The sequence below is a fragment of the Coenobita brevimanus genome, chromosome 98 (genome assembly GCF_032717465.1).
Source record: "Coenobita brevimanus isolate Jiangsu-jjx chromosome 98, ASM3271746v2, whole genome shotgun sequence".
NCBI classification, from domain to species: domain Eukaryota; kingdom Metazoa; phylum Arthropoda; class Malacostraca; order Decapoda; family Coenobitidae; genus Coenobita; species Coenobita brevimanus.
The window spans coordinates 15,458,844-15,485,114 of record NC_137051.1 but is presented as its reverse complement, the minus strand read 5'-3'; the positions used below and the strand labels follow the sequence as shown (position 1 = coordinate 15,485,114).

Below are 26,271 nucleotides of genomic sequence, written 5' to 3'. Positions count from 1 at the left end.
TTTGTTAAATTAAATTTTTATATATTTTTACGCATTTTATCATATGACATCAGCTACATTATATTGCTTCAAACCATTATATAGTCCCCAGAGTATTTGTTACTTGTCCCTACTTGAAGTGGAAAGTAACAGTGATACAACCAGCCAGCACACGGTAGCGTGACCTAAATCTGCAGGTGGTGATAGTTCAGTAGCACACGTCACGTATGTAAATAGACCATGGTAAACTTCCGTTTATGATTCTGATATATACTACTGTAAAACCAGTAAATACCGATCCTGAATAAAGGAATACAGAGTACTGAAGACGTAGTAATATGACGAATGGAATCCATATACAGTTAAAATGTACAGCATAAGCTTCCGTCTTAGGCCTAAAAGAGACAAATTAATTGATGTCTATACCTATAGCCTTCGAGAGTATTTATGGATAAAGTAGTATAAAAAGCCATGTGCGAGTCGCCATTCGTCCTCCTTTGAAAAAGGTGATAACCATAGAGGTGAGTTAACAATGTGAAATGCAGGGATTCTCGGCTTTCATGTGTGTTGATGCGTAGTGAGGCTGGTTCCAATAATATGCGCGCGCACTACCTCATGCTGTGGTGTTGTGGTTGGGGCTGAGCTGGGTGGTGCGAGTAGTGCTCGAGTTAAAGGGCCGCATTTAAACAGTATTCGGCAGCTGTTTCTTGTTTACGAACATAATCCCGATTAACTTAAACTATAAATATCGTTTCTGTATAACTTTAAAGACAATGTCTGCCTCACCGGTTGCTCGTCAGGCCGTGGCTCAGGCCCAGCCACAATCCATTCCCCGAAGAATTACTATAAACTCCCCGGCGGAACTCCCAAATGATTATTGCACGACGCCAGGGGGTACCATGTTCTCCACAACCCCCGGAGGTGAGGCGGAGGGATGGGTTGCCTGACAGGTGTGTGGCAGGTGTGGGTGGTGGGGGAAGCCGTGCAGGTTGATTTGTTTACTTTTAATGGGTGGCAGAAATTCAGCAACAGCATTCCTGGCACTGACCTTGCCAGGCTTATAAAAAAAAAAGGGGGGGGGGGACCAGTTTCAACGTGGAATCTGCAAAGTTTGGTATAGCGATTTTATTTGAAGTGCGCTTACATGACAGTATTAAGGTCATGCTTATTCATTGTTTTCTTACCAGGACTGTACTATTGCACTGGCCTTCAGCTGATTTTGTATTAGGATATTGCCACTTTTGGATCAGTGCACAGCGTCCATTCATTTTTTGCTTTTAATTATCATGACTGAGCACCTCACTTTTGGGGACCTGTATGTTCCTGCTGGAGCATTGGGGGCCTGTATGTTCCTGCTGGAGCATTGGGGACCTGTATGTTCCTGCTGAAGCAATAAGGTGTACCGGTAACAGACATCAATGAGATGGCCCACCAGTAACCACCACGGTTACGGTAGGTTCCTTTCATTTTGCAAGGGGTAAGTAAAACTATGACATGTACTCAGGACATCATAGTAATGAGAGCCTCTTTGCTTATTCTAGTAGTTTAGTTAATCTTTTGGGAGCTGCCCAGCATGGGCCAAGTGGCCTACTGCAGTTACCCTCTCTTCTTCTTCTGATATTGGTAGAATATGAGGGCTGGTGTGCAGAAATTCAAACCATTTTCTTCCATTGTCAGATAAAGGAAAAAAACTGTACCATATGGGTGCAGCCAATCTACCTGCCTTCTTACATTCTCATGTTTTAAGGAAAGAAAATACCGTACATTGTGCAACACGGTTGTTTGTTGATTGCAGACTACAAAACATATACAACAAACAAATTTTTATCTTTTAGGGTACTGTATTGAAGGAAGCTGTTTGGATGCTTTGTAAGTTAGCCTGTTTATTTACGACCTTGTTAGCTTCACCTAACTGGGGACTTTGCCCCCCATGACCCTTTAATGTTTTAACAACACTAACATGGAATAGGTATAGGCTACTAGGTCATTATATTCAGCAGTGCTTAAAGACACCTGGTTGTGCGTGATGGTCAGGTTTTAGTTTAAAGGAATCGCAAGAAAACAGTACTTTATTACCAATATGCCTCCCCCCCTCTTTTTTTTGTTTTGTTTACATACTTCTGATGTAACTTCTAGTATTTTGTAATTAGGACAATGTTTCTCTTTCGTGAGTTTTTGTAGTATCTGTGTATGACCAATCCTACAGCACGCTTCCTTTGTCTACCATAAACAGTATAGTCCAGTGATTGTTATGTGTTTATAAATTGTCCTAACTTAATTGCTAATTGAGCATAACCTTACTTAACATCTTAACCAAACTTAGCATGGTCTAACCAGTCATGAAAGGAAAGGATTCAGAGGCAACAAGTGGAATCAGTAACTTGTGATAATTCTTTTTTCATTATAAATATGTAATGACAAAAAAGATTTGTTCATCTATATCACAAAGGTTGCAGAAACAGCATGGTTATTATAGAAAATATTCTTCTCATAAGAACATAAGTGAAGATAACTGCAGCAGGGCAGCTGGCCCATGCTATGCAGCTCCTACAAGAGTAACTAAACTACTAGAATAAGGCAAGGATAGCAAAGGAGAAGGTTTTCTGAAAAATTACCAGTATTGCTTCATCTACAAAGTACTTAGAGAGATACCCAGTACTACAGGAAATCTGTAAAGAAATAGGAATGATAGGTAAGCTCCCTCTGGTGATGCCCTTAAACTAATGTGGTACGGTACCTGCACGACCATCCTAATATTCATTTTCATCCCTTCTCTATATTGAGTTGTATTTTATCATGCATAATCCAGGGTGGAGTCAAGTTTTTTCATTGCACAATGACAGACATGGCTGGAGGGATAGGCAGGTTGGAAAGCTAGCATAAGGATAAGAACATGTGCAGTATCTTGTAACAAGAGAATATCAGTCTACCAGTTGGACATATACATGCCTGCTGGCCAGTGACCTTTGAAATACAGTACCGTTTTAGGCCTGCAAAAAGACCTTGGTGTATACTTCACGCAAGGCATCTGACACCACAGGCAATGGCAATTGCAAAATGCCCTATGATTCTGCCTCACAGTGGCAGACTTGCTTTTATGAGGATGCATTACATCACATGCTTGTGATGTTTCATATTGTTCTTGTTTAATTTTTGAATGATAATAGTGTAATTTCTTTTTGGAAAATCAAAAGCAGTATTGATCATTTTGGATATGATTGGAGCTCTCCTGTGTGTCATATTTTGGAGCTAGTGAACACTGTACTTGATGGGCAGGGCATCAGGAGTGTTGGCAAAATGGTTTTTATCCTGTGAGAATTATAAATCACAGTTTTGTTTCTGGACTGCAAGGTCTTTAAGATGTGGATGATTTGAAAGATGTGGGAATGAACGTGCAGAGTATGCAGTACTGTACTGGAATTGGGCACTATGCTGATAATTCTCATATCTTATCATTTTCCTGATTCTGGATCCCTCCCACCCTATGTATTAGTGAGAAATGGGGTTAGGATGATGATTTTGTACAGTACAGTATATATGGCCTATTGTGTTGGCACACGTTTTACTAACTTCCCTTTCAGGCACAAGGATCATCTATGAACGGAACTTCTTGCTACAAATGAGGAACTCTCCATTGGCCAAGACACCTCCAAAGAACCTGCCAGTCATTCCAGGAGTGACTGCTAAAGACCCAGAGAGCAGCCACCGTGAGAATGGCACTATTGAAGAGGAGCCTGAGAAACCTGGTGAGAAATTTGTGCTTTTAATATGGCATTACCTTGTTCTGGTTTGCATATTCCTAGGTATTTTAAATATTGGCATGGTGATAGGTGGGGATGCTCACCATCCACTTACTCTATGTAGTGCTGCTTTGGGTGTCTGCCCTTTCCTCTTTTCCTCTCTTCCTTCCTTTCTTTGTTTCCTTCATTCTTTCCTCTTCCTTCTGCCTACAGGTGACTTTACACTTCCTCTTTTGTCATTCTTTTTTTTTTCATTCTTTCCTCTTCCTTCTGCCTATGGGTGACTCTACACTAAGTGAGAAGCCAACTGGTTTCCTCTACACCAGGAAACTGTTTACTATGCTGGGTGGTAACCATGTAACCAAGTTATGGCGCTTGGTGATTTAGTGGGTAATTAAGGCGCTCTAGTTGGATTGAGCATGTGTAGTTTTATATCCAAGGGGTGGTTGGGGTTAATTGCTCACGTAATGCCACTTAGGGATGAATGAGGCTGGTCACTCTCTTCTTAAATGTCAGGACCAACTTACCTATCCTTGGGCTCCTATGCTGCTCATGGGGCAACTTAGGATTGGATGGTGGATGGATGAATGGCATTTGCTGCAGATACATAATTATTTTAATTACATTGTTGTTTACAATAATAGCATTGTAAGCTCAGATCATAATTACAGTACAGTATTAACCCTCTGGCGCACTGATAAGTTTTAATAAGTTTTCCGGCACACGATTTTATTCCACCCCTCTCCCCACCAGCCTGCCTGCGCACCGCAGAAAACACATATTCTTGCCCTATTTTTGCCACCCAAACCTCTATATATTGCCATGAAACCTACATCATCTTATTCGCCGATGTTTGTTCTAGCTGATTAAAAAAAAAAAAAAAAAAAAAAAAAAAAAGTACATCAGGTCGGCATGAATAAACATTTTGGAACGTCAGTCTCACTTCCCAACATCCTAGTTTGAATGTTTTCCATCATAAAGAAAAATGTTATTGGAAGTTTTGATAGAGAATTTCATCAGCTTTCTAATGAGAAAGTCTAGGTGTGATATGATTTGTAGTTTTTGAGAAAATAGCAAAAAACTAAAAGCCATTAAAAAAAAAAATATTATTCAGGGAGCTCTACTGCAAAAGTTTTCTCACACAGGTTATGTTTTTGTTTTATAGTCTTGTGTTGAATTTCATGAGCTTTCTCAAGGTACCTGGAAATTTTTCATGGCCTCTTAGTTTCCGAGTAAATTGCAAAAAACTACCGGGTACCCACGCCCGTGCTGCACTTTCGTCATGCATGCACAATAACATTTATATTTCCGCCTACGTAACAATGACTTTTCATCAGAGATATTACATTGTTATGTCCTGTGGATAAGTAGAATTCACTGATCTTTATCGTGGTTCTTACGAGATATCGATACGTCCAATACTTTTCGAGCAAATGGATGACAAATGTAGAATACTCCTCTGAGCGCTGCATAGTTTTACCACAAGCGAGAAAAAAACACAGTCTTCCCCTGCCTTTACCTAAAAAAAATATTGTCCCAAAGGCTTATATTTGGGTCTTGTACATACGTAGAATTCACTGAACTTTATCATGGTTCTTACAGGAAATCGTTATGTCCAATACTCTTCAAGCAAATGGACAACAAATGTAAAATACTTCTCTGAACGCTGCATAGTTTTACTTTAGGCAAGAAAAAAACACTCTTCTGCCCTGCCTTTACCTAAAAAATATGCTCCCAAAAGCTTATATTTTGGAAATGTACATATGTAGAATTCACTGATTTTTATCATGGTTCTTACACGAAATCGATACGTCCAATAGTTTTCAAGTAAATAGATGATAAACGTTGAATACTCCTCCTCGCCTGCAAGCAAGATAAAAATTCTCTCTTTCCCTGCCACACCCACACCTACATATTTTTGCTCGTTAGGTTTTATTATTTTCTTTTTTTACTCAAAGTATACACGCAAAATATCATAAGCTTTTTGACAGTGCTCTCAGAAACTCGACATGATCACTAGTCTTTTTGCTAGGCACTGATACTGAAGCTGAACTTTCTTCCATCTCATATGTGTACTGTACTGTTTATGTAAAAAAAAAAAAAAAATACCTCTTTGTGTAAAAAACATAGAAATACTGTAATCCCTGTACTTTCCAGACGCCCACTTTCTGGACTCCCCACTTACCAGACATTGTGAGCCTTGACCTTTGGAACCCTAAAATGGCCAAAAAAAGAAAAAAATCCCCCCCAAATTCGAATTTTTTCCCACCCATAATTTGAAATTGCTGCGCGCCGCGCAGCACCAAGCAGCTGTTTACACCACAACCCCTTCACCCCTTCCTTCCTCCCCCCCTCCCCAGTCACGGTTACCATTTGGTATTTTTCATTACCAAATGTGGGCCAATTTGGTACTGAAAAGTTCGTTTGGTAGTGAATCAGCATAATCCATTACCAAACAGATTTTTCACACATATGAAGATACAGAGAATGGAGACGGTGGACTGTCTGCTTTCTTTGATTAATTTGCTAGCGTACATAGCGCAAAAATAAACATGCTGCTGATTATAAGGAGAGTGATTATTTCCATTTGTACATATAATTAGTGAAGAATAAATGCTTCCTTTAACAATTTGGTAATGAAAAGTTAAATTTGGTAATGAAAACTGAGGAGTTTGGATAGTGGAGGGATTACTGTATAGAAATAGGTCAATATACAAATCAACAAAATATGAATAACTCACTTCCTCCAGAGATGTTGAGATGCTGGTAGTACATTTGCCAGAAACTCTACCATAGACGATACCAGCCAGAATGTCCCAGTACTAGAACTTGACTCTTCCAAAATTGACCCACTTAAAATACAGACAAAATATGTAATATCCATCCTAGACAATTTACCTACCAACAAAGCTCCAGGCCCAGATGGAATTTCGCCAATTGCTTTGAAAAAGTGTTCCCCTGAACTTGCCTTTGTTCTAGCTAAATTATTCAGAGTATGCATACGTACTTCTTTATTCCCAAATTCATGGAAAGAAGCCAATATCCACCCAATTCCGAAGAAAGGAAGTTTGTCTGACCCCTCTGATTACAGACCAATAGCTGTCACATCTTCTCTTGGTGAGGTATTTGAAACTTTAATTAATAAGCACATTGTTAAACATCTTGAATCCAACAACTTAATTAGTGATAGACAATGTGGTTTTTGCCACGAAAGATCCACCATTGACATACTCAAACTCCTAACTCATACCATCCATCAATCAATTGATCTACATGGAGAAACTCATGTAGTAGCTCTTGATATTTCTAAAGCTTTCGACAGAGTATGGCACCATTCCCTGCTGTCCAAACTCCCTTGCTATGAACTAATGTCTTTTGTTCCTTTGATTTCTTCATATCTTAGTGACAGGAAAATAAGAGTAAAAGTGGATGATGTATATTCCAATTTACACTCAATTAACGCTGGCGTGCCGCAGGGATCAGTTCTGGCGCCAACCCTATTCCTGTTTTTTTTTAATGATCTATTATCTGTCGCTCACAATCCCATCCACTCATCGCAGATGACTCAACACTACATAGTTCATTCACACTCAGACACCCATTTACAAAGTCTAATATCTCTACCTCTCAACTCAGTACAGCCATCTTCATAAATCAAGACCTATCTACGGTCAGTGAATGGGGACAAAACAACCTTGTCTCTTTTAATGCTAGTAAAACTAAATATATACAATTTACTAATAGACAGATATTGCCAGATTCGTACATTACCTTCAATGTTACTAATATTCTCTTCTCCAAAAGTATTGAAATTCTTGGCATTTCACTTAACAGTGCCCTCAGCTGGACCTCTCATGTCAGATCACTTGCTAAAACCGCCTCAAAGAAACTTGGATTATTGTACAGAGTCCGTAACTTCTTTGCTGATGAGCAATTAGCTATAATTTATAAGAGTCATGTGTGCTTTCAGCTTGAATATTGCTCACCCTTGTGGAATGGATGTGGAGAGGTTGCATTAAAACAACTAGACAAAATTCAGAACAAAGCTGTTAGAATTATTAACAACCCTGCCATTACATATAAACTACCTCCCCTGCAAGTAAGAAGGAATATTGCCTCCCTTGCATTATTTTACAGATATTTTTTTGGCAAATGCTCAGACGAAGTTGCTACCATGGTGCCACCTCTCCATGCCTTCCCTCGTGCTTCACAGGCATCTGGTAGTGCTCACGACTGGAATGTCACTCAACCATACTGCAGATCTTCTGCCTATCAGACTTCTTTCATTCCCCGAACTGCATCTCTCTGGAGCTTACTCCCCAGAGTTGTTTCCCTCCAAATTTCAACCTATAGCTGTTGAAGTCTAACTGTTACAGATATTTTATGAACAGAGGACACCAGTAATCTGGTGTATGGATTATTATTGTTTAATTCATTTGTTTTTCCTTCCTCTGTTCTGTAAAAAAAAAAAAAAAAAAAAAAAAAAAAAAAAAAAAAGGCAGAGTTCAGATCTGGCAACCCTGTCCCCAGTTACTGCCTAACCTTCGTTCAGGGAAGACGTCCATCGCAGTAAATGCCACATGTGCTCGTTTTTTATGAATAAACAGTGAATAAACTGCAATACGTTGCCACTAGACCACATGGGAATTTACAGTGTTGTGCAGTGTTAAGAAATAAGAATTTAGAGTGCAAACGATTAAGTGTGGAGTGAATGTGGAGTGCAAAGTGGCGGTTGAAACTGGCGTGGTGCAATTAAGAAGAATGTGCAGTGTTAAGCAATTATAACTCACAGTGCAAAGAATTAAGTGTAACACAACACTGGATTACTATACGTGCTTCAAGAGCATTTTCAAAATTACCAGAGCCTTAGAGAGTTAGAGGAGGCGACCACAGACTTGCTGTAAGTAAAGTACCCTGTACACTGCGAGGCCTATTTATTTTACATACTCACTTTTGATTCCTCATTTGCTGGTTCCTTTTAATTTATTTCATGCATTATGTCCATTATTGGTGTGAATATGGTCTTAAATAGGTTTAAATAAGTGCTATGCATGTCCGGTAGGGAGTTATTTAGGTGGCTTTCCAAGTTATGCTGGGTTAGGGTCCGTAAGTACCAGTCCAGGAGCCAGGGGTCCACTTTCCAGATGGGACCACTTTCCGGACATGCCTTTGGCTCTATTACATCGGATAGTGGAGGGATTACTGTATAGAAATAGGTCAATATACAGATCAACAAAATATGGATAACTCACTTCCTCCAGAGATGTTGAGATGCTGGTAGGATCTTGAAGATTTGAAGATGAGGAGTTATGTAGTGTGTGAGCATGTGTGTGTGTGGGTGAGTGTGTGGGTGTGGGTGTGTGACTGTGGCATATTTTGTTTTCTCCTCCTTGTGCTACATTTGCCTAACACAGGCGATGCACACGATAGATTTCTCCACGAACATTTGCTGCACGACATATGTATATATATATATGTGGCTGTGTGGCATATTTTTTGTCTCTGATCCTTGTGCTAGGTTTTCGCTGTCAGTCAGTTCACGCAGTATTTCTTGGTGAACACTCGCTGCACTATTTTATACGTATGTTTCACACTAAACCATATGCAATACAGTATAGCATTGTCTGAGATTAGTACAGTACCTTTTCACTGAAGTTAGTGATTGTGTGGCATATTTGTTGTCTCTGATACTTGCACTAAGTCAGTGCATACAATATTTCTGGACAAACACTCGCTGCACTATTTTATCCGTATATTTCACGCTAAACTATATGCAGTATAAAACACTATTACATGATTCCATCCCAGCATCCTCTGTTATTCCCTTCCTGACTCTATGGCATATGTGATCGCCTGTTCACTTAGCAACTATGGCATATCTTCATGGCGTACATAATGCCTGCTATGGTAGGTCAGTTATTTCACTAATCCAGGCACCATATGTTTCACAAATATAAGTGTTGGCTTCATTATAAAGGTAAAATACTCACATCATGTATGGGCAGGGTGAAGCAGAGTGGAAACCCTGCTATAACAAACCAGACTCCTTCCTCTAGGCGTAACGGCTGATAACGGGCCCAAATGCATTACAAACAATATATCTATGTTCAATAGACACAATTACATCACAGTATAGTAAAAAACACTGTACAATCACAATATTTCAATAATGGCTTCTGCCTTGGGTGGGAGGGGGGAAAATGGCGGATTTAAAGGGACAACTGACAGCAGACCTACCCTTCATCCCGGCTGATCATGAGGTACTGAGGTTTTTCTGCTGCGCATTGTCTCATTAGAGCAGTCACAGTGTTGCCAAGTGTTTACCTTGGAAGAGAGACGCATCTGCTAGAATGCACCAAAATTTGATGCAAATCGGCCAAAAACTTTATTTTTGGCAAATTTTTTTCTGCTTAATGCGATTCGTGTCTGTGTGTGTTTATGTGCCAAACCACAAAGAACGCGATTCATATCAACATGCCTGGGAGGGTTAACAGTTTTCCAACTTGAGAGGTAGCTAGATTATACACCAGGGCTATTCAGCTGGGCCAAATCTAGCCCTTGAGTCATTTTTGTTTGGCCCTTTGAGTGACTCAGAAGAATGAAAAAAAAAAGAAAATAAAACAAGCATAAAACAAAGTTTTGCATTTTTATTCATGTATGGGGTAGGTGGGGGCACTCACCATCCACTCACACTATGTAGTACTTCTTTGGGTGTCTGCCCTTTCCTGTCTTCCTTCCTCTTCTGTCTTTCCTTCATTCTTTCTTCTTCCCTCTGCCTATGGGTGACTACATTCCCTCTTGTCTTTCTTCATTCTTTCCTTTTCCTTCTGCCTATGGGTGACTCTACACTGAGTGACAAGCCAAATGGTTTCCTGTACACCAAGAAACCATTTAGGCTATTACACTGGGTGGTAACCTTATAATCAAATTGTGGCGCCTGGTGGTTTAGTGGGTAATTAAGGCACCGCACCCCAGTTGGATGGAGCCTGTGTAGGTTTATATCCAAGGGGTGGTTAGGGTTTATTGCTCACATAATGCCACTCAGGGATGAGTGCAGCTGGTGACTCTCATCTTAAATGTCAGGACCAGCTTGCCTAACCTTGGGCTTGTACGCTCCTCATGGGGCAACGTAGGATTAGATGATGGATGGATGGATGGAATTTAGTGGAAAATGCAAAAGCAAATAATATATGAATTTCTAGTTTCTTTCTGTGTATGTGTTAAGGTAGAGAGAAAAAATACAGGTAAAACAATGTATGGCCGTGTTGTTAACCTGACATCCATAATTCGGCCCTACTTTTAGTTGAATAGCCCTGCTATACACTCACTATCAGATGCAGCCATTCATGCCATTTGTGAAATCTTCCACTAAGAGTTTTCAGGTAACAGGTAATTACTGTACTGGACATGTTTGACTGGAAAAATACTTAGGAATCTTTTGGTATTATAATTTATACCACAGGTCACAAAGCAGAAAATCATTATGCTTTCATTTTATATACAAGTGCGGATGGAAGAAACAATTCTGCCATCCATTTTTGAAACCTGAAAACAAGTATATACACCTACTTCCCAGTTAGCACATAATCAAATAGTGTGATTCCCACATAGTGTGAGCTGTCTCTTAATATCCACAATGTCTAAAATTAATGATGCTGGTGAAGACACCACAGCAGATGTGATTACTGCAGCATCTGTTGAGGATGCATTACGGGAAGTGAGACGAGAGGAGGTTACACCGATGCCAGCAACACCAGAAACACCAGGAGAGCTCTCCATAATGCAGATCAGCCGAATCTTGGCTGCTGTAGATGCCTTAACCCTTTGGCTGCAGCTCAGTGAGGAGAAATAGTATAAAAATGGTGTGTTTTCAACACATGTTTTATCCCACTCATCCTTAAGAGCTAATATTTTTGTCAGACAGACTTCAATCTTTCTACTATTGTTTGCAGCAAACTGCATGTCTGTATGAACTCCAAGCCCAGAGAACGTTTTGAGAGAATACAAGGTGTGTTTTGATCGTCTGACGCTGGAAAGACCCAAGCAGTGAGGTGGATGTTTCCACCAAACCACAGGATTTTTTCCTGTACAGACTAGGGTTAAGCCATGTTACCTCATCACAGTAATTACAATAATAATAAATAAAAAAAATAACACTTCTAGCCAGTCTCGTATGGTTTTATTATGATATTCCAGTGTTTACGTTAGACTTAGTGAAACAATAGCGATAAGAGGAAAATCATTACAGACTTTATAAAACGTCATGAATGACTTTTACTGCTTACTTTGATAAAACTTCCTGATATAATGTTATGAATCATTTCATAGCAGAGCTGCACAGTTTGCAACCGCAAAAATGTTCGCTTGCTAATGCGCTTAGCATATGAGGGGTCTCGTGGTCAAGGGGCGAATGCGCCACCCCCATCAAATATGAGTTATGCATGTTTTCCGCTAGGTGGAAGCACTGAAAATCTCGTGGTGAAGAGCATTTTCCGATTCCGACCCATGCGGGTTCAGAATTCTAGGTTCAATCTCCCTTGTTTTGCACACGTGGAGGGGAGGAGGAGGGCGGGGAGGGTCTGGGATTTCAGAGCGTTAGGGGCAAATGTCGGCATGCGGCCCAGCCAATGGGCGAGCGGCTACCTCTGTCAGAGTTAAAGGGGTGCCTCTCAGCCAATCAGACGCACTCTAGCACCTCCGCTAGTCATCCCACCAATCACGTGAGTGAAGCCTGGCATTGTTTACACTCTGATGACATCCTCGACTACTAACCATCAGGTCCCCCTCCCCTCTTCATCTTGGTGTGCAGTTGGAGTTGTATATAGTTGGTGAGTATTATAACTTCATTGTGTCAGTCATTAACAATATAATGGTTATCATACACACAATAAAACAACCTGTTGCCGATAAGGAGATGAAAATTTTTAATTAATAATTATAGGAAAAATATTAATTATAGGAATTTTTGGCTGAAATTTTCACAGTATCTTAGTTTCATTTACATCTAATACAGGAATGAATTTAAAGTTGATTGAACAATAATTACTATATGCTGAAAAAACACCATTTTTTTTTTTTTTTTTTTTTTTTTTTTTTCCCTGCAGCATAAATTTGCCTCTTCCAGAGGATTCTAATGATATTTAATAACATGCTATTCAGTAATATTCTATGTCTGCCACCTATACCTGAACTTTAAACGCTCATAACTCAAAACGTATGGTCTGGTTAGTACTTGGATGGGTGACCGCCTGGGAACACCAGATGCTGTTGGTATCCCTACATGTCAGGTTGGGTTGGTGGAGGATTAGTTCCCCTCCCTGTAAAACAATTAACTCTAAGCCATTGGCCACCCCGTTTGGGATACATGGCATCTGGCAATGAATGAATGAATGAACTCAAAAGTAAGAAAATGGTGCATTTGCCCCTTGTCCACGAGATGCCTCATATGACTTCTTTGATATAGCAAAAGTATATAGAGGTTGGGGGAGTGGACTTTCTGACCACTGCTTGGTGGTGGCCAGAATCAAGATCCAAATAAGATTGAGAAATAGAAGAAGGGAAGGACGGGAAGAAGGAGTATTTGCAAGGAGAGTGGAAAGATTACAAGAAGATGAGAAAAAGGCAGAGTATAAGAGAGAAATGGAGGAACGATTGGGCAAATATTAATTTGGAGCAGATGGGAGACGTGGAAGGTGTGTGCAGGATATTCATAGAAGAAATATGTACGGCATATGATATGGTGTGTGGGATGAAGAGAAGACGGAGGGGGGTGTAAGGCACAGCGTGGTGGACTGAAGAGGTGAGACAGGCTGTGGCACAAAAGAAGAAAGCATACAATGAATGGATGAGAAATAGGGGCGTGGAAGAAGTTGAGAGGTGGAAGAGAGAGTTCTATGTGGAAAGAAAGAGAGGTGAAAAGATTAGTAAGAGAGAGTAAGAAGAGAGTGGATGAGGAATTTGGAAGGAATATGAGTGTAAAGTTGAGGGACTGTAAGAAAATGTTCTGGAAAGAGGTGAAGAGAGTAAGACAGGGTGGAAGTGAGGTTAGCAGGGGAGTGAAAGATAAAAATGGTAGATTAGTAGTGGAGAAGGGAGAAAAAGTGAGCAGATGGAGAGAACACTTTAAGGAATTGTTGAACATAGAGGATGGAAGTAATGCGAGTATAAGTGGCTGGGGAATGGCTGGGAGGAGGAGGGAGGTAAGAAGACAGGAAGAAATCAGTAGGATAGAAGTTGTGGAAGCAATGAAGAAAGTTGATTTGGGGAAAGCCCCAGGAATTGATGGAGTGTGTGGTGAAATGCTGAAGCATGGGGGAGAGAGAGTAGTAGAATGAATGTGGAAGTTGTGCAGATTGGCCTGGGAGGAAGGTAGAGTCCTGGAGGATTAGAAGTCAGGTACTGTATAATTATTCCCTTGCACAAAGGAAAAGGGGGAAAAGAAGTGTGTGGTAATCATAGGGGCATTTGTCTTCTTAGTATAAGAGGAAAAGTGTATGGTAGGATACTTATTGACAGAGTTAGAGAAAGAGCAGAGGAATTAGTTGGAGAAGAACAGGGAGGCATTAGGAAGGGTTGTGTAGATCAGATATTCATTCTTAGATCTTTAGTGGAAAAGTTTCTAGAGAAGGGAAAGAAGTTGTATGCAGCTTTCATGGATTTGGAGAAAGCATATGGCAGGGTGGGATAGGCAAGGATTGTGGAAAGTATTAAGAATTTATGAAATAGATGGGAAGTTGTTGAATGCTGTGAAGAGTATGTATGATGGTGCTAAGGCTGCAGTGCGTTTGGATGGTGAACTGAATGAATTTTTTCCTTTGAAGGTTGGGTTGAAACAGATTTGTCATGTCTCCATGGTTGTTCAATCTGTACATGGATGGGGTAATAAAAGAGGTACAAGGTAGGGTAGTGGATGTTGGAGTGGCCCTGGTGAGAGAGGGTAGTGTTTGGAAACTCCCTGTGCTGTTGTTTGCAGATGATACTGTGTTGTTGAGTGAAGACGAAGGGGAGCTGCAAGGCCTGGTGGATGAGTTTGGGAGAGTGTGTAAGAAATGGAATCTAAAGGTGAATGTAGGGAAGAGTAAATTGATGGTTTTTGAGAGAGGTGAAGTCAGTGAATGTACAGCGAGGTTGGATGGTGAGGAATTGGAAAATGTGAATATGTTTAAGTACTTGGGTAGTGTGATGAGTAAAGATGGAAGTTTGGAGGGTGAAGTGCTTGAAAGGGTACAGCAGGGAAGAAAGGTTGCTGGTTCCTTGAAAGCAGTGATAAGAAACAGGGAAGTGAGCATGGAAGTGAAAAAGTTACTACATGACAGTATTGTGATACCAACTCTAACATATGGAAGTGAAGCTTGGACGTTGTTGGAAGGACACAAGAGTGTGAGCAGTGGAAATGAGTTATTTAAGAGGAGCCGGTGGAGTCACATGGAGAGACAGGCGGACAAGTGAGGATATAAAGGAGCGTTGTGGTGTGGTTGTGGATGTGATAGGAAGGATTAGGAGGAATACACTGAGGTGGTTTGGCCATGTGGAGAGGATGGAGGGTGAAAGACTGACAAAGAGAGTGTATGTGAGTGAGGTGGAGGGGGGAAGAGGGAGGGGGAGGCCGACGATGAGATGGAAGGATGGGGTGGAGAGGTATATGAGAGAGGGGGGTGTGAATTGGGAGCAGGGCAGTGAAATGGCGGGGGACAGGGCGATGTGGAGGCGAATTGTTTGTGGCCACCCCAAACGGGATTGAGGCGTCTGGCAATAGATAGATAGATAGATCACTAAATCACTTGTATTTTATCACAGTACAGTATAATAGAAAATAACACTTGCAGCCACTCTACTATGATTTTAGTGCGATTTTGGTGCATATTACTTCTTATTAGTTATGAGAGGGGGGGGGGGCAGCAAACCGATCTAGACCAGCTCATCAAGGGTATGTACACATGTGGTCATGTATGTACATATACGATTATTTAGTATGTACTAGGGTAAATATCAGTGTTTAAAAGTTTAACCCCTAAAGTTGGAGTCACTCATCCACCAAATGAATTTTTCCCCTTAAGTTATGTGTTTCAACTAGTGCGATCTCAGCGCGAACTTGCACGTCCACCATATAGGCATGTTTGGGACCGGGGTGTATATATATATATATATATATATATATATATATATATACAGTATATATAGGTATATAGTATAATATAATATAGTATATATATGTATATCAGTGTAATAAATTTTGTAGTATGTGGCATTTCATACTGAAGAGGATGTTCCTTTCAAGTTTTATACAGTGATTAGAAGCAACAAAACTGTTCATTGCAGAATACTTGGCTGGAATGTTTTCTGTCATGGGAATAGTGGGAACAGCCAAAATGCTTAGGATATACCATGTATTCCACAAGACATTTCTGTCATAATTTTGTTCCCATCCATCCATCCATCATCTAAACCTGTGTTGTCCCATGAGGAGCATAGGAGCCCAGGGCTAGGCAAGTTGGTCCTGATATTTAAGATGAGAGTGACCAGCCTCACTCATCCCTGAGTGGCATTATGTGAGAAAAAAAAAAAGACAACCACCCCTTGAATATGAACTGACACAGGCTCAGTCCAGTTGCAGTGCCTTAATTACCCACTGAACCACAAGGCACCATATGGTTGTAGTAAATGGTTTCCTGGCACACAAGAAACCATTTGGCTTGTTGCTCAGTGTAGAGTTACCTGTAGACATGAGGAAGAAGAAAGAATGAAGAAAAGAACGGCATAAGAGGAAGAAAGGAAGAGAGGAAAAGGCAGCCACCTGAGAGCAGCACATCAAGTGAGTGGATGGTGAGTGCCTCCACCTACCACCACTGGTATATATGGAGTGGGTAAGGTTCAAAAAATAAAATATATATTTCTTACTGGTATATTTGGAGTGGGTATGATTTAAAAATAAGAAATGCATCAAAATACTAGAACTATCAAAATACTGCACCGGTACTGCATAATGACAGGTGCCCTATATCAATTTAATTCACTGACATACAGTTCATGGCTCCTCTATGGAGACATATACCACATTTTCCATGCTAAATACTTCAGTTGATAAATTTGCTCGCATAATACTTGAGGTACCGGTATTGCACCTATTCCTTTGACTGCCAAATGTGTTACTGGTTCAGTCTTTGGTATGTGCATCTCAGTACGATTTACAGCACAGTATAGTTTATCCCACCATTTCTGACTTTTGTCAGTGCTTGCGCTTCTTCAGTTTTCGTACCTTGCTTCATCCTACATTGCTCTACCAATGGCCTGCCACCTTCAGATTCACATATACCCATATTATTGCCCTCTTCATGTAAGGAATAGTTATATCTACCAGTAATTATCTATTGCCAGACACCTCAATCCTGTAAGGAGTGGCCACAAACAAATTGCCTCCATTTCTCCTAGTTCAGTGCCACTTCACTGCCTTGCTCCCAGCTCACTCCTCCCTCTCATATACCTCTCCACTCCATCTTTCATCCCATCCTTGGCCTCCCCCACCATCTCACCCACATACACTCTCTATGTAAGTTTCTCGCTCTCCATCCTCTCCACATGGCCAAACCACCTCAGTGTATTTCTCCTAACGCTGTCTATCACATCCACATCCACAGCACAGCGTTCCTTCACTTGTCAGTCTGTCTTTTCATGTAACTCCACATGCTCCCCTCAGATAACTCATTTTCACAACCCTCACTCTTGACTTGTGTCCATCCAACAAGGTCCAAGCTTCCCTTCTGTATGTTAGAGTTGGTATCAACAGTACTGTTGTGCAGTGACTTTTTTTTGTTTTTTTTCTTTACTTCCATGCTCACTTCCCTGTTCCTTATCACTGCTTTCAGAGAACCAGCAACCTTCCTTCCCTGTTGTACCCTTTCAAGCCCGTCACCCTCTAAACTTCCATCCTTACTCATCACACTACCCAAGTACGTAAATGCACTCACATTTTCCATATCCTCTTCGTCCAACCTCATTGTACATTCAGTGACTTCACTTCTCTCAAAGACCATAACTTTACTCTTTCCTACAATCACCTTTAGATTCTGTTTCATACACACACTCCCAAACTCATTCACCAAGCCTCGCAGTTCCCCTTCGTCTTCACTTAACAGTACAGTATCATCTGCAAACAACAGTACAGGAAATTTCCAAACACTGCCCTCTTTTATTAGAGTCACTTCAACATCCATTGCCCTGCATTGTATCTCTTTTTTAACCCCATCCATTTACAGATTGAACAACCATGGGGGCATGACACATCCTTGTTTCAATCCAACATTCAGATAGACAAATTCACTCAGTTCACTATTCACACACACTGCAGCCTTAGCACCCTCATACATAATCCTCACAGCATTCATCAACATCCCATTTACTCCATATATCCTTAATACTTCCCACATTCCATGTCTGTCCACCCTGTCATATGGTTTTCCAAATCCATGGAGGCCGCATACAACTTCTTTCCCGTCTCGTTTTCGTTTTTAAAGGCTCCAACATGCTTGCATGTGTCGGCCTTGGTCACCTAATGGCGGCTCTCCATGCTGCACGATCCATTGCAGCCTCCCTGTTCAGTCCCTTAACCCTAAGGTCACACTTAATGACCTCGTCCCATGTCTTTCTCGGTCTACCCCTCATAACCCCACCCCCAATATTAACACTTCTCACCTTCCTCACCCAACTATCATCCCCCATCCTCTCCACATGTCCAAACCACCTCAATCTACCTCTCCTCATCACAACACCAATATACTCCAGTCCCATCCTACCTCTCAACTCTTCCATTGTAAACCCAGCCCCTCCAGGCCTTGGACGCAGGGACGCACTGCACATCCACCTAATCATTGTCATTTCTGTACGTCTGAGCCGGCGAATGTCTTCCTCCTTCACTGCCCAGGTCTCACTGCCATACAGCATTACACTCCTAACACACGCTGCATACAAAGACCCCTTAGCACGTAGGGAGAGCCCCCTCAATGTCAGGAGAGGCAAGAGCTCCCTGAACTTCTTCCAACCACTTCTCACCCTAGCCACAGAGCTAGCTCCAGCCCCACCTCCAGCACACAACATGTCTCCTAAATAACAAAACTCTTCCACACACTCAAGAGATTCACCAGCAAGTTCAATTCTTTCACGTCTGACGATCTCCACCTGCTCACCCCGGCACGCCGTATACATAAAATCAGCATTATCTCGCAGTCTACCTCTGATACCACTACATCTCTTATGCACCCATTTATCACACACACCGCACAAGATGGAATTACTTCCCACGCCCTTGTGGCAAACTGCACATGGCCACTCTCCCTCGTCTTTGACAGTACTGCCACCAACCCTAGATATCATCACTTTTGTTTTATCTGCATTTACCCTTAAACCCTTTTGCCCCATACCATCTCTCCACTTCCTAAACCTTTCCTCCGCCTCCCTTTCATTCTCTGCAATCAACACCAAATCATCAGCATACAACAACTCCCACGGGAGTCCGTTTCTAAAGTCACGTGAAAGGGCTTCAAGTACCATGATAAACAACATGGGACTCAAGACTGACCCCTGATGCACACCAACATTCACGGAAAACTCATCACTCAAATCTCCATTCACTCTCACCTGGGTGTGAGCACCCACATACATGGCCATAACCACCCTAACCAGCCACTCCTCCAAGCCAAGCTTTCTCATTGCCCACTTCACCACCTCTCTAGGGACTCTGTCAAAGGCCTTTTCCAAATCAACAAAAACAAAATAAAGATCCCTTCTCCTACCAATATATTTTTCCTGAAGCTGTCGAACAATGAATATGGCATCAGTGGTCCCCCTACCTGGCATAAACCCAAACTGCATCTCATCAATATTCACTCTTTCTCTAATCATACCTTCTAAAACTCTCTCCATTACCTGATCTAAAAGCTTTATACCTCTATAATTCCCTCTTTCCAGGGCATCACCCTTCCCTTTATACACATTTACAATTACACTCTTCAGCCAATCATCTGGGACAACACACTCATAAATAATCCTATTTATCAGGTCAGTGACTAAACTCACCCCTATATCGCCTGAGGCCTTCAACATTTCGGCAGTCAACCCAGACACACCTGCTGCCTTCCCCACCCTCATCCTGCCTATTGCCTCACTCACAGTAGCAGTATCAATCAAAGGCCAAGGGCCAGACACTGGATCTGCTGGCTCCAAACCTTCCCTGTCGCAGTCAAACTCCTCATTCAACAACCGGTTATAATGCTCTCTCCATGCATCTTTAATATCCTCACTGTTCACCACTACCCTTCCTTCATCATTCTTCACACACAGCTCACCTATGATATCCCAATTATCCCTCTTCACCTGACCTGCCACCCTAAATATATTTTTCCTTTCCCCATGATTTAGGTTATCAAGTAATTGTCTCTGTGACTCATACTTTGCCCTGTATACCTCTCTCTCTAGAAACTTTTCCACTAAAGACCTAAGAATGAATATCTGATCTACGCAACCTCTTCCATTCCTAAAACCTCCCTGCTCCTCTGCAACAAATTCCTATGTTATTTCCGTGACTCTGTCAATAAGTATCCTACCATATACAGTACTTTTCCTGTTACACCAAGAAGACAAATGGCCTTATGATTTCCACATACTTCTTTTCCCCCTTTTCCTTTATACAGGGGAATAATTATACCTGACTTCCAGTCCTCTGGGACTCTGCCTTCCTCCCAGGCCAATCTGTGCATCTTCTGTATCCATTCTATTACTATCTCTCTACCATGCTTCAGCATTTCACCACACACTCCATCAGTTCCTGGGGTTTCCCCCATTTTGACTTTCTTCATTGCTTCCACTACTTCCGTCCTACTGATTTCTTCCTCTCTTCCTCTCAGCCATTCCCCAGTCACTTATACTCACATTACTTTCATTCTCTATTTTCTACAAGTCCTTAAAGTGTTCACTACATCTGCTCACATTTCTCCTTCATCAGTAGCAATGTACTATTTTTATCTTTCACTCCCTGACTTCTTTATCACCCTGTCTGACTTACTTTACCTCTTTTCAGAACATTTTCTTACATTCCCTCCACTTTACACTCAAATTCCTTCCTAATTCCTCATCCACTCTCTTTTTTCTCTTTCACACTAATCTTTTCATCTCTCCCTTCCTCTCTGCATGTAACTTTCTCTTCTGTCTCTCATCTTCCTCCACGCCCCTGTTTCTTAATCACTCACTCTATGCTTTCTTCTTTTGTGCCACAGCCTCACCTCTGCATTCCACCATGCTGTTCCTTGCACTCCTTTCACCTTCTTTTCACCTCACACACCGCCTTACATGCTGCACAGATTTCTTCTGTGAATATCTTGCACTCAACTTCTGTATCCCCCATGTGCTCCAAATCATATTTACCCAATCGCTTCTCCACTTCTCTCTTATATTCCGCCTTTTTTCCATCATCTTGCAACCTGTCTACCCTCCTTGTGTGGACTGCTTCCTCCTGTCCTTCCCCTCCATTTCATTTGAACCTTGACTTTCACCACCACCAAGTGGAGGTCAGAAAGTCCACTCCCCTAACCTCTGTATGCACTTGCATCCATTACACACCTTCTCATTCTCATATCCACACACCCATAATCAATCTTTCCCTTCATTCTTTCAGTTCACCACCCTCTATTCTCATTACTCGCCACGAATACCTGTGGATAATTTTTTGTCCAAAGAGGGTATTGGCTATCACCAACCCCCTCCCTTCACAAATGTCCACTAGCACTGTCATTCTCATCCACTTCTGCAGGCACACCCGTCACCAACTACTCCATCCAACCATCCATCCATCATCCAATCCTACTTTGCTCCATGAGGAGCATAGGAGCCCAGGGCTAGGCAAGTTGGTCCTGACATTTAACCCGTTAACTGCGCATGGGGGTTTTTTGGAGGTGTCCGTGGTGCACAGACATAGGGGTAAAAATGAAATTTCTCAAAGGCCAAATTTTGTTTTAGGAATTGAGAGAACACATGCCAAAGTATATAGTAACGAAATATTAGCTCAATATTTACCTTGGTAAAGCCATGGATGAACATCGAAGTGTCTGATTCCCTATTGGAATGTATGGTTTTCGTTTTCTTTTTCGGTTTTGGTTTTGGTTTCAGTTTTGAAGGCTCAAACATGCTTGCATGGGTTGGCCTTGGTCACCATGGCACTATATTCGAAATTCACCTGCACAGCCAGTGCTGTATTGAGCAGTCGCACTTGGAACAGCCCAGGCTGTATAGAGCATTTAACGGGTTAAGATGAGAGTGACCAGCCTCACTCATCCCTGAGTGGTATTACGTGAGCAATAAACCCCATGAGTGCTTCTCAGTCACCACACAGTGCACTACTGGCCACTGTTGCCACCACAGCACAATTTTGTTTGTAATTTCATGCCAAAAAATTTTGGTGCTGATGATTGCTGTACTTGGTAAGTTTTGTTTAAACAGATTCTTGCACATTCTGGTGGACAAACAGTAATTCTTGGTACAAAAGAAAAAAAATCATAAATTACGAAAACGTCTGTAAACGCTGTTGGTTGAGGCACTTGCTTGGTTACCATAGCAACCATCCACACCTTGCCACACAATGGCGATATGGCAGTACACCGCAGTAAACTGGCCATTATAATGCTTAAGCTTTTCATTCTGTTATTAAACACTAAATTGTCTGCTAGACATGACAGCTTAACAGTACTTTGCCAAGATTACTTTGTAAAATAACTGTGATGGAGTGTTAAGTTCAGCTTTTAATATGCATACAAAGATAATTTATAAATTGTGGAGGTCTATGAGTCTTTCTGTCTGGTGTGAGGCAGCTGAATAGGGTCTGTCTTTTCACTGAAATCCACTTTCCTAACCTAACAGTTTAACTGAACCTAACCTAACCTAGCATAACTGTACTTAATAATTTAATGTGTTACTTTAAATGTTTAAACATGAGGATATTTCATGTATGTGAGTACGAAGGTATGTGTATGTGGGAGTTTAGGCAGGTCTGGGAGCGTATCCCCATTGACTCCATGTTATAATGGGCTCACTATACGATGGGGTTTTCAGGAATGGAACCCCATTGTATAACGAGGGGTTACTGTATATTATACCATTTGATTATTGTAGTGAGGGTATAGTACAGTACAGTACTCAGAGTGGTAGTGAAAACACTTTAAAATCTGTTGGTGCAATCTGGACTAATGTTTGATGTATCAGAAAAAGTCCAGATTAGTAGGGGGAAGTCCGGATGTCTCTTTTATTGGAGTTTCGTTTTTTTCAGAATAGCATGGGCTCCAATTAATCCGTTATAGTGAGGTCGTCCTGTATGTATATACGAATAATACAGTAATTCCTCAGTTATCCAGATGGTCATTATCCGGACATTCCATTATCCAGATGCTGTGATTTGGCTGTTTGAAACCATTGTTCATACATTTTTCCATTTATCTGGACAAAATGCTTAAGTTTAGGTGGAAATTATGGCCGAGCAAACATTGTTGCTCAGCTGGTCCATTTTTTTTATGTCATTTTCATGTCACTGCAGGGTATGGCCCTGCAGCGGTGATTGCTTGTCAGTGGTCAATGGGTGTGCTTGACCATATTTGCTTGGCTGTGGTTTATAGGTCTGCTTGACCAGGTAGAGTCTTGTACGATATACTGTAGTGGCCCTTTACAGTGGCTTTCAAAGTTAGGGTATGTATGAAGGGGGGCCAGGGGAAAAGTCCATTATCCAGACAGATCCACCATCTGGACATGCCTTTGGCTCTATTATGTCGGATAATCGAGGGATTACTGTGTATACAGTAATCCCTCCATTATTCAAACGACCATTAACGGGACATTGTGATTGGCTGTTCGAAACCATTATTCATATGGGTGGGAAAGAGCCCGGTGGTGCCGCCGTGTCTGGCTGGGTAGTTTACCTAATGTCCACTAGAGACCCCCTCACTCTTTCTCATTTCTCGTGTGAGATTGTGTTGTAAACAGCTCTTCCTGATGCTGTATGGTCAGATCGTGAGTGTTGATGTTGATTTTATTCCTGCTTACTGTACTCTGCCATGATTTTATTCTGTTTTACCATGATTTTATTCCATTTTACCATTATGTCTTGTGTGCCCACTGCATTTTACTTTTGTAGCTATTTTTTTCATGTCTTCATGTCACTGCAGGGTATGGCCCTGCAGTGGTGATTGGTTGGTTGTCTGTGGTTGATGGATTTGCTTGACCATATTAATTGCTTGGCTGTGGTTTATAGGTCTGCTTGACAAGATGGAGTAGTGTTAAACAGCTGGAACAAGTGTTGTACGATGCACTGTAGTGGCCTTTTACACTGGCTTTCAGAGTTAGGTTATGTACGAATGGGGGCCAGGGGAAAAGTCCATTATCTGGATGGAGCCAGTACCTGGACATGCCTTTGGCTCTGTTATGTCGGACAGTTGAAGGATTACTGTGCGTGTGTGTATATATATATATATATATATATATATATATATATATATATATGTATATATATTATCATCATCATCATCATCATCATCAGCTGTTTGAGTATCCACTGCAGGACTGGCCTATCCCGACCGAAGTCGGGACGATACGGCCATTGTATCTCTACCAAGTGGCTTAGGCTGTCTGGTAGAGATTGTATGTAGGGTGAGAAGTGCTTGTAAGCGTAATTGTAGTGGTGGAGTGGCTTTGGATGTGTGTGTAGTCTGTGAACCAAGTGTAATCGGCCCGCGCAAGCCGACTGGGTGCAAGCATACTTTATAGTATGTGACACTGGTTCAACCACAGCACCCCTTGCGTCCGCCAATGCAGTACGTGGCTTGGTGAACACTCCCAAAGTTTATTACCCTGGCGGGGCGCGAACCCTGGTTCACCCGTGTACGAAACGCACACTCTACCACTGTACCACAGAGGTTCATATATATATATATATATATTGGTTCCTGCTGATGGTTAAGTGTTGAAAGGTGTAGGTGATGAATATAGATCTAAAATGGTAGGGTACTAGTAAACCATAACCCAGTCAAGTGCAACATAAATAAATGAATGTCTTCTGTATTATGTTTTTATTTTAAATATTTGAGTCATTTTTGAATTTTATGCCTAATAAGCTTTTATTTATTACAGAGAATGGTGATGACCACCAGTTTGAAATGGACCTTTAAACTGAGCCACCAGTAGCCCTCCTTAGCACTCAAGTCAAGGATACCACTGTTTATCTGAGGGCAAATACTTTTACCTTTGCTCTGTTATTGATAAAAGAGTCAGGGTAAATTTCACTCTCTCCAGTGGCTGAGTGCATTGGAGATATTTACAAGATCTCTAGTGAGTCTTCTTGTTTTGTGATGCCAAGGTGTTGATGCACTCAAGTGGCACGACTCCATTTGTTACCAATAGGGTCATGCCCATTTTACCTGAGCTGTTTTATATGCTCAGATGTCGCTCAACAACTAGCACAAGATTGTCAGCCTTTTTTTTTTTTTTTTTTTTTTTTTTTTTTTTTTTTTAATACTGAGATACTTGATACAGCTGCTGTGGTCAGCTTCTACATGACCCAGTTTAGATTAAATGATGTGCTGTGCATGAGCTGAGTTGGAATACTTGTTTTTTACATATGGATTCATTTTGGCTGACAGGACTGCTGGTGTAATTTTGTAATTTTTATATGAATGCTTCAAGGACTGGGGTAGACTTGTAGCTTTATTATTAGCATTACTTTGAGAGACATTTATTGTGTGCCAAAAGCTCATTTGGCTTCATTGAGGGTTGTTTTATGCCTCAGGTTCATTAAGGAATCAGTGAAGATAAAAAAGTATATGTATATTATATGTTAGACACATTAAAAGGGCATTAAATTTATATACTGGTCATTACAGAAGAATTGATATCAAATATTATTTAATACAATATAATTGTTACATGTAGGCTTTTAAAAAGTTAAGTTCTTAAAGCTGATGAAATCATTACTGCCATATGACAACTGCATACAGTATAGTTTTGTACTGTGTTACTCCTTGTGATAAGTTTAAGGATTGGGAGTGTATGTGTGTGTGTATGTATGTTTATGTACATTGTGTACAGTATGTGTGTTTATACAAATTTTCAAAATTTTAAAGAGTGGATTTTTTTTTTTTATGAAGCAATAACTGCCTTTTAATAGTATGGAATTTTTAAATTCCTATATTCAATATAGTGTTTATTTATTTTAAATTTTAGAAATGGAGTCAGTCATATACTGTTGACTTTACCCATATGCTGGCTGTGTGTAAAATTTGCAGTGACTGTTACACACCTTGATGTGACTGTGACATGACATCGACTGTTGTCAACGCCCCAGTCAGTTTCCTAAGGACCGGGCATTGACCTTTAAGTTACTAAGTAGAAAATGACTAAAAATATAAAAGATCAAAAGATTCTGATGCTTTTAATTTGCCTAATCATTGTCATCACATGATTGGTGCCACACACAAATCTGTGATGGGATGTCCACATTAAAATACTTCAGGATACTTTGTGCGTTCTT

General features: G+C 41.0%; 1 protein-coding gene across 1 annotated transcript; it reads left to right on the top strand.

Moving 5' to 3' along the window:
* The first annotated feature begins 591 nt into the window (after positions 1 to 591).
* On the top strand, positions 592 to 26,271 carry Thor (eukaryotic translation initiation factor 4E binding protein thor). The gene is made up of 3 exons (XM_080283813.1): positions 592 to 900; positions 3,561 to 3,725; positions 24,876 to 26,271. Exons 1-3 carry the CDS (start codon positions 753 to 755, stop codon positions 24,911 to 24,913), a joined length of 351 nt encoding a protein of 116 aa, XP_080139939.1. The 5' UTR covers positions 592 to 752; the 3' UTR covers positions 24,914 to 26,271.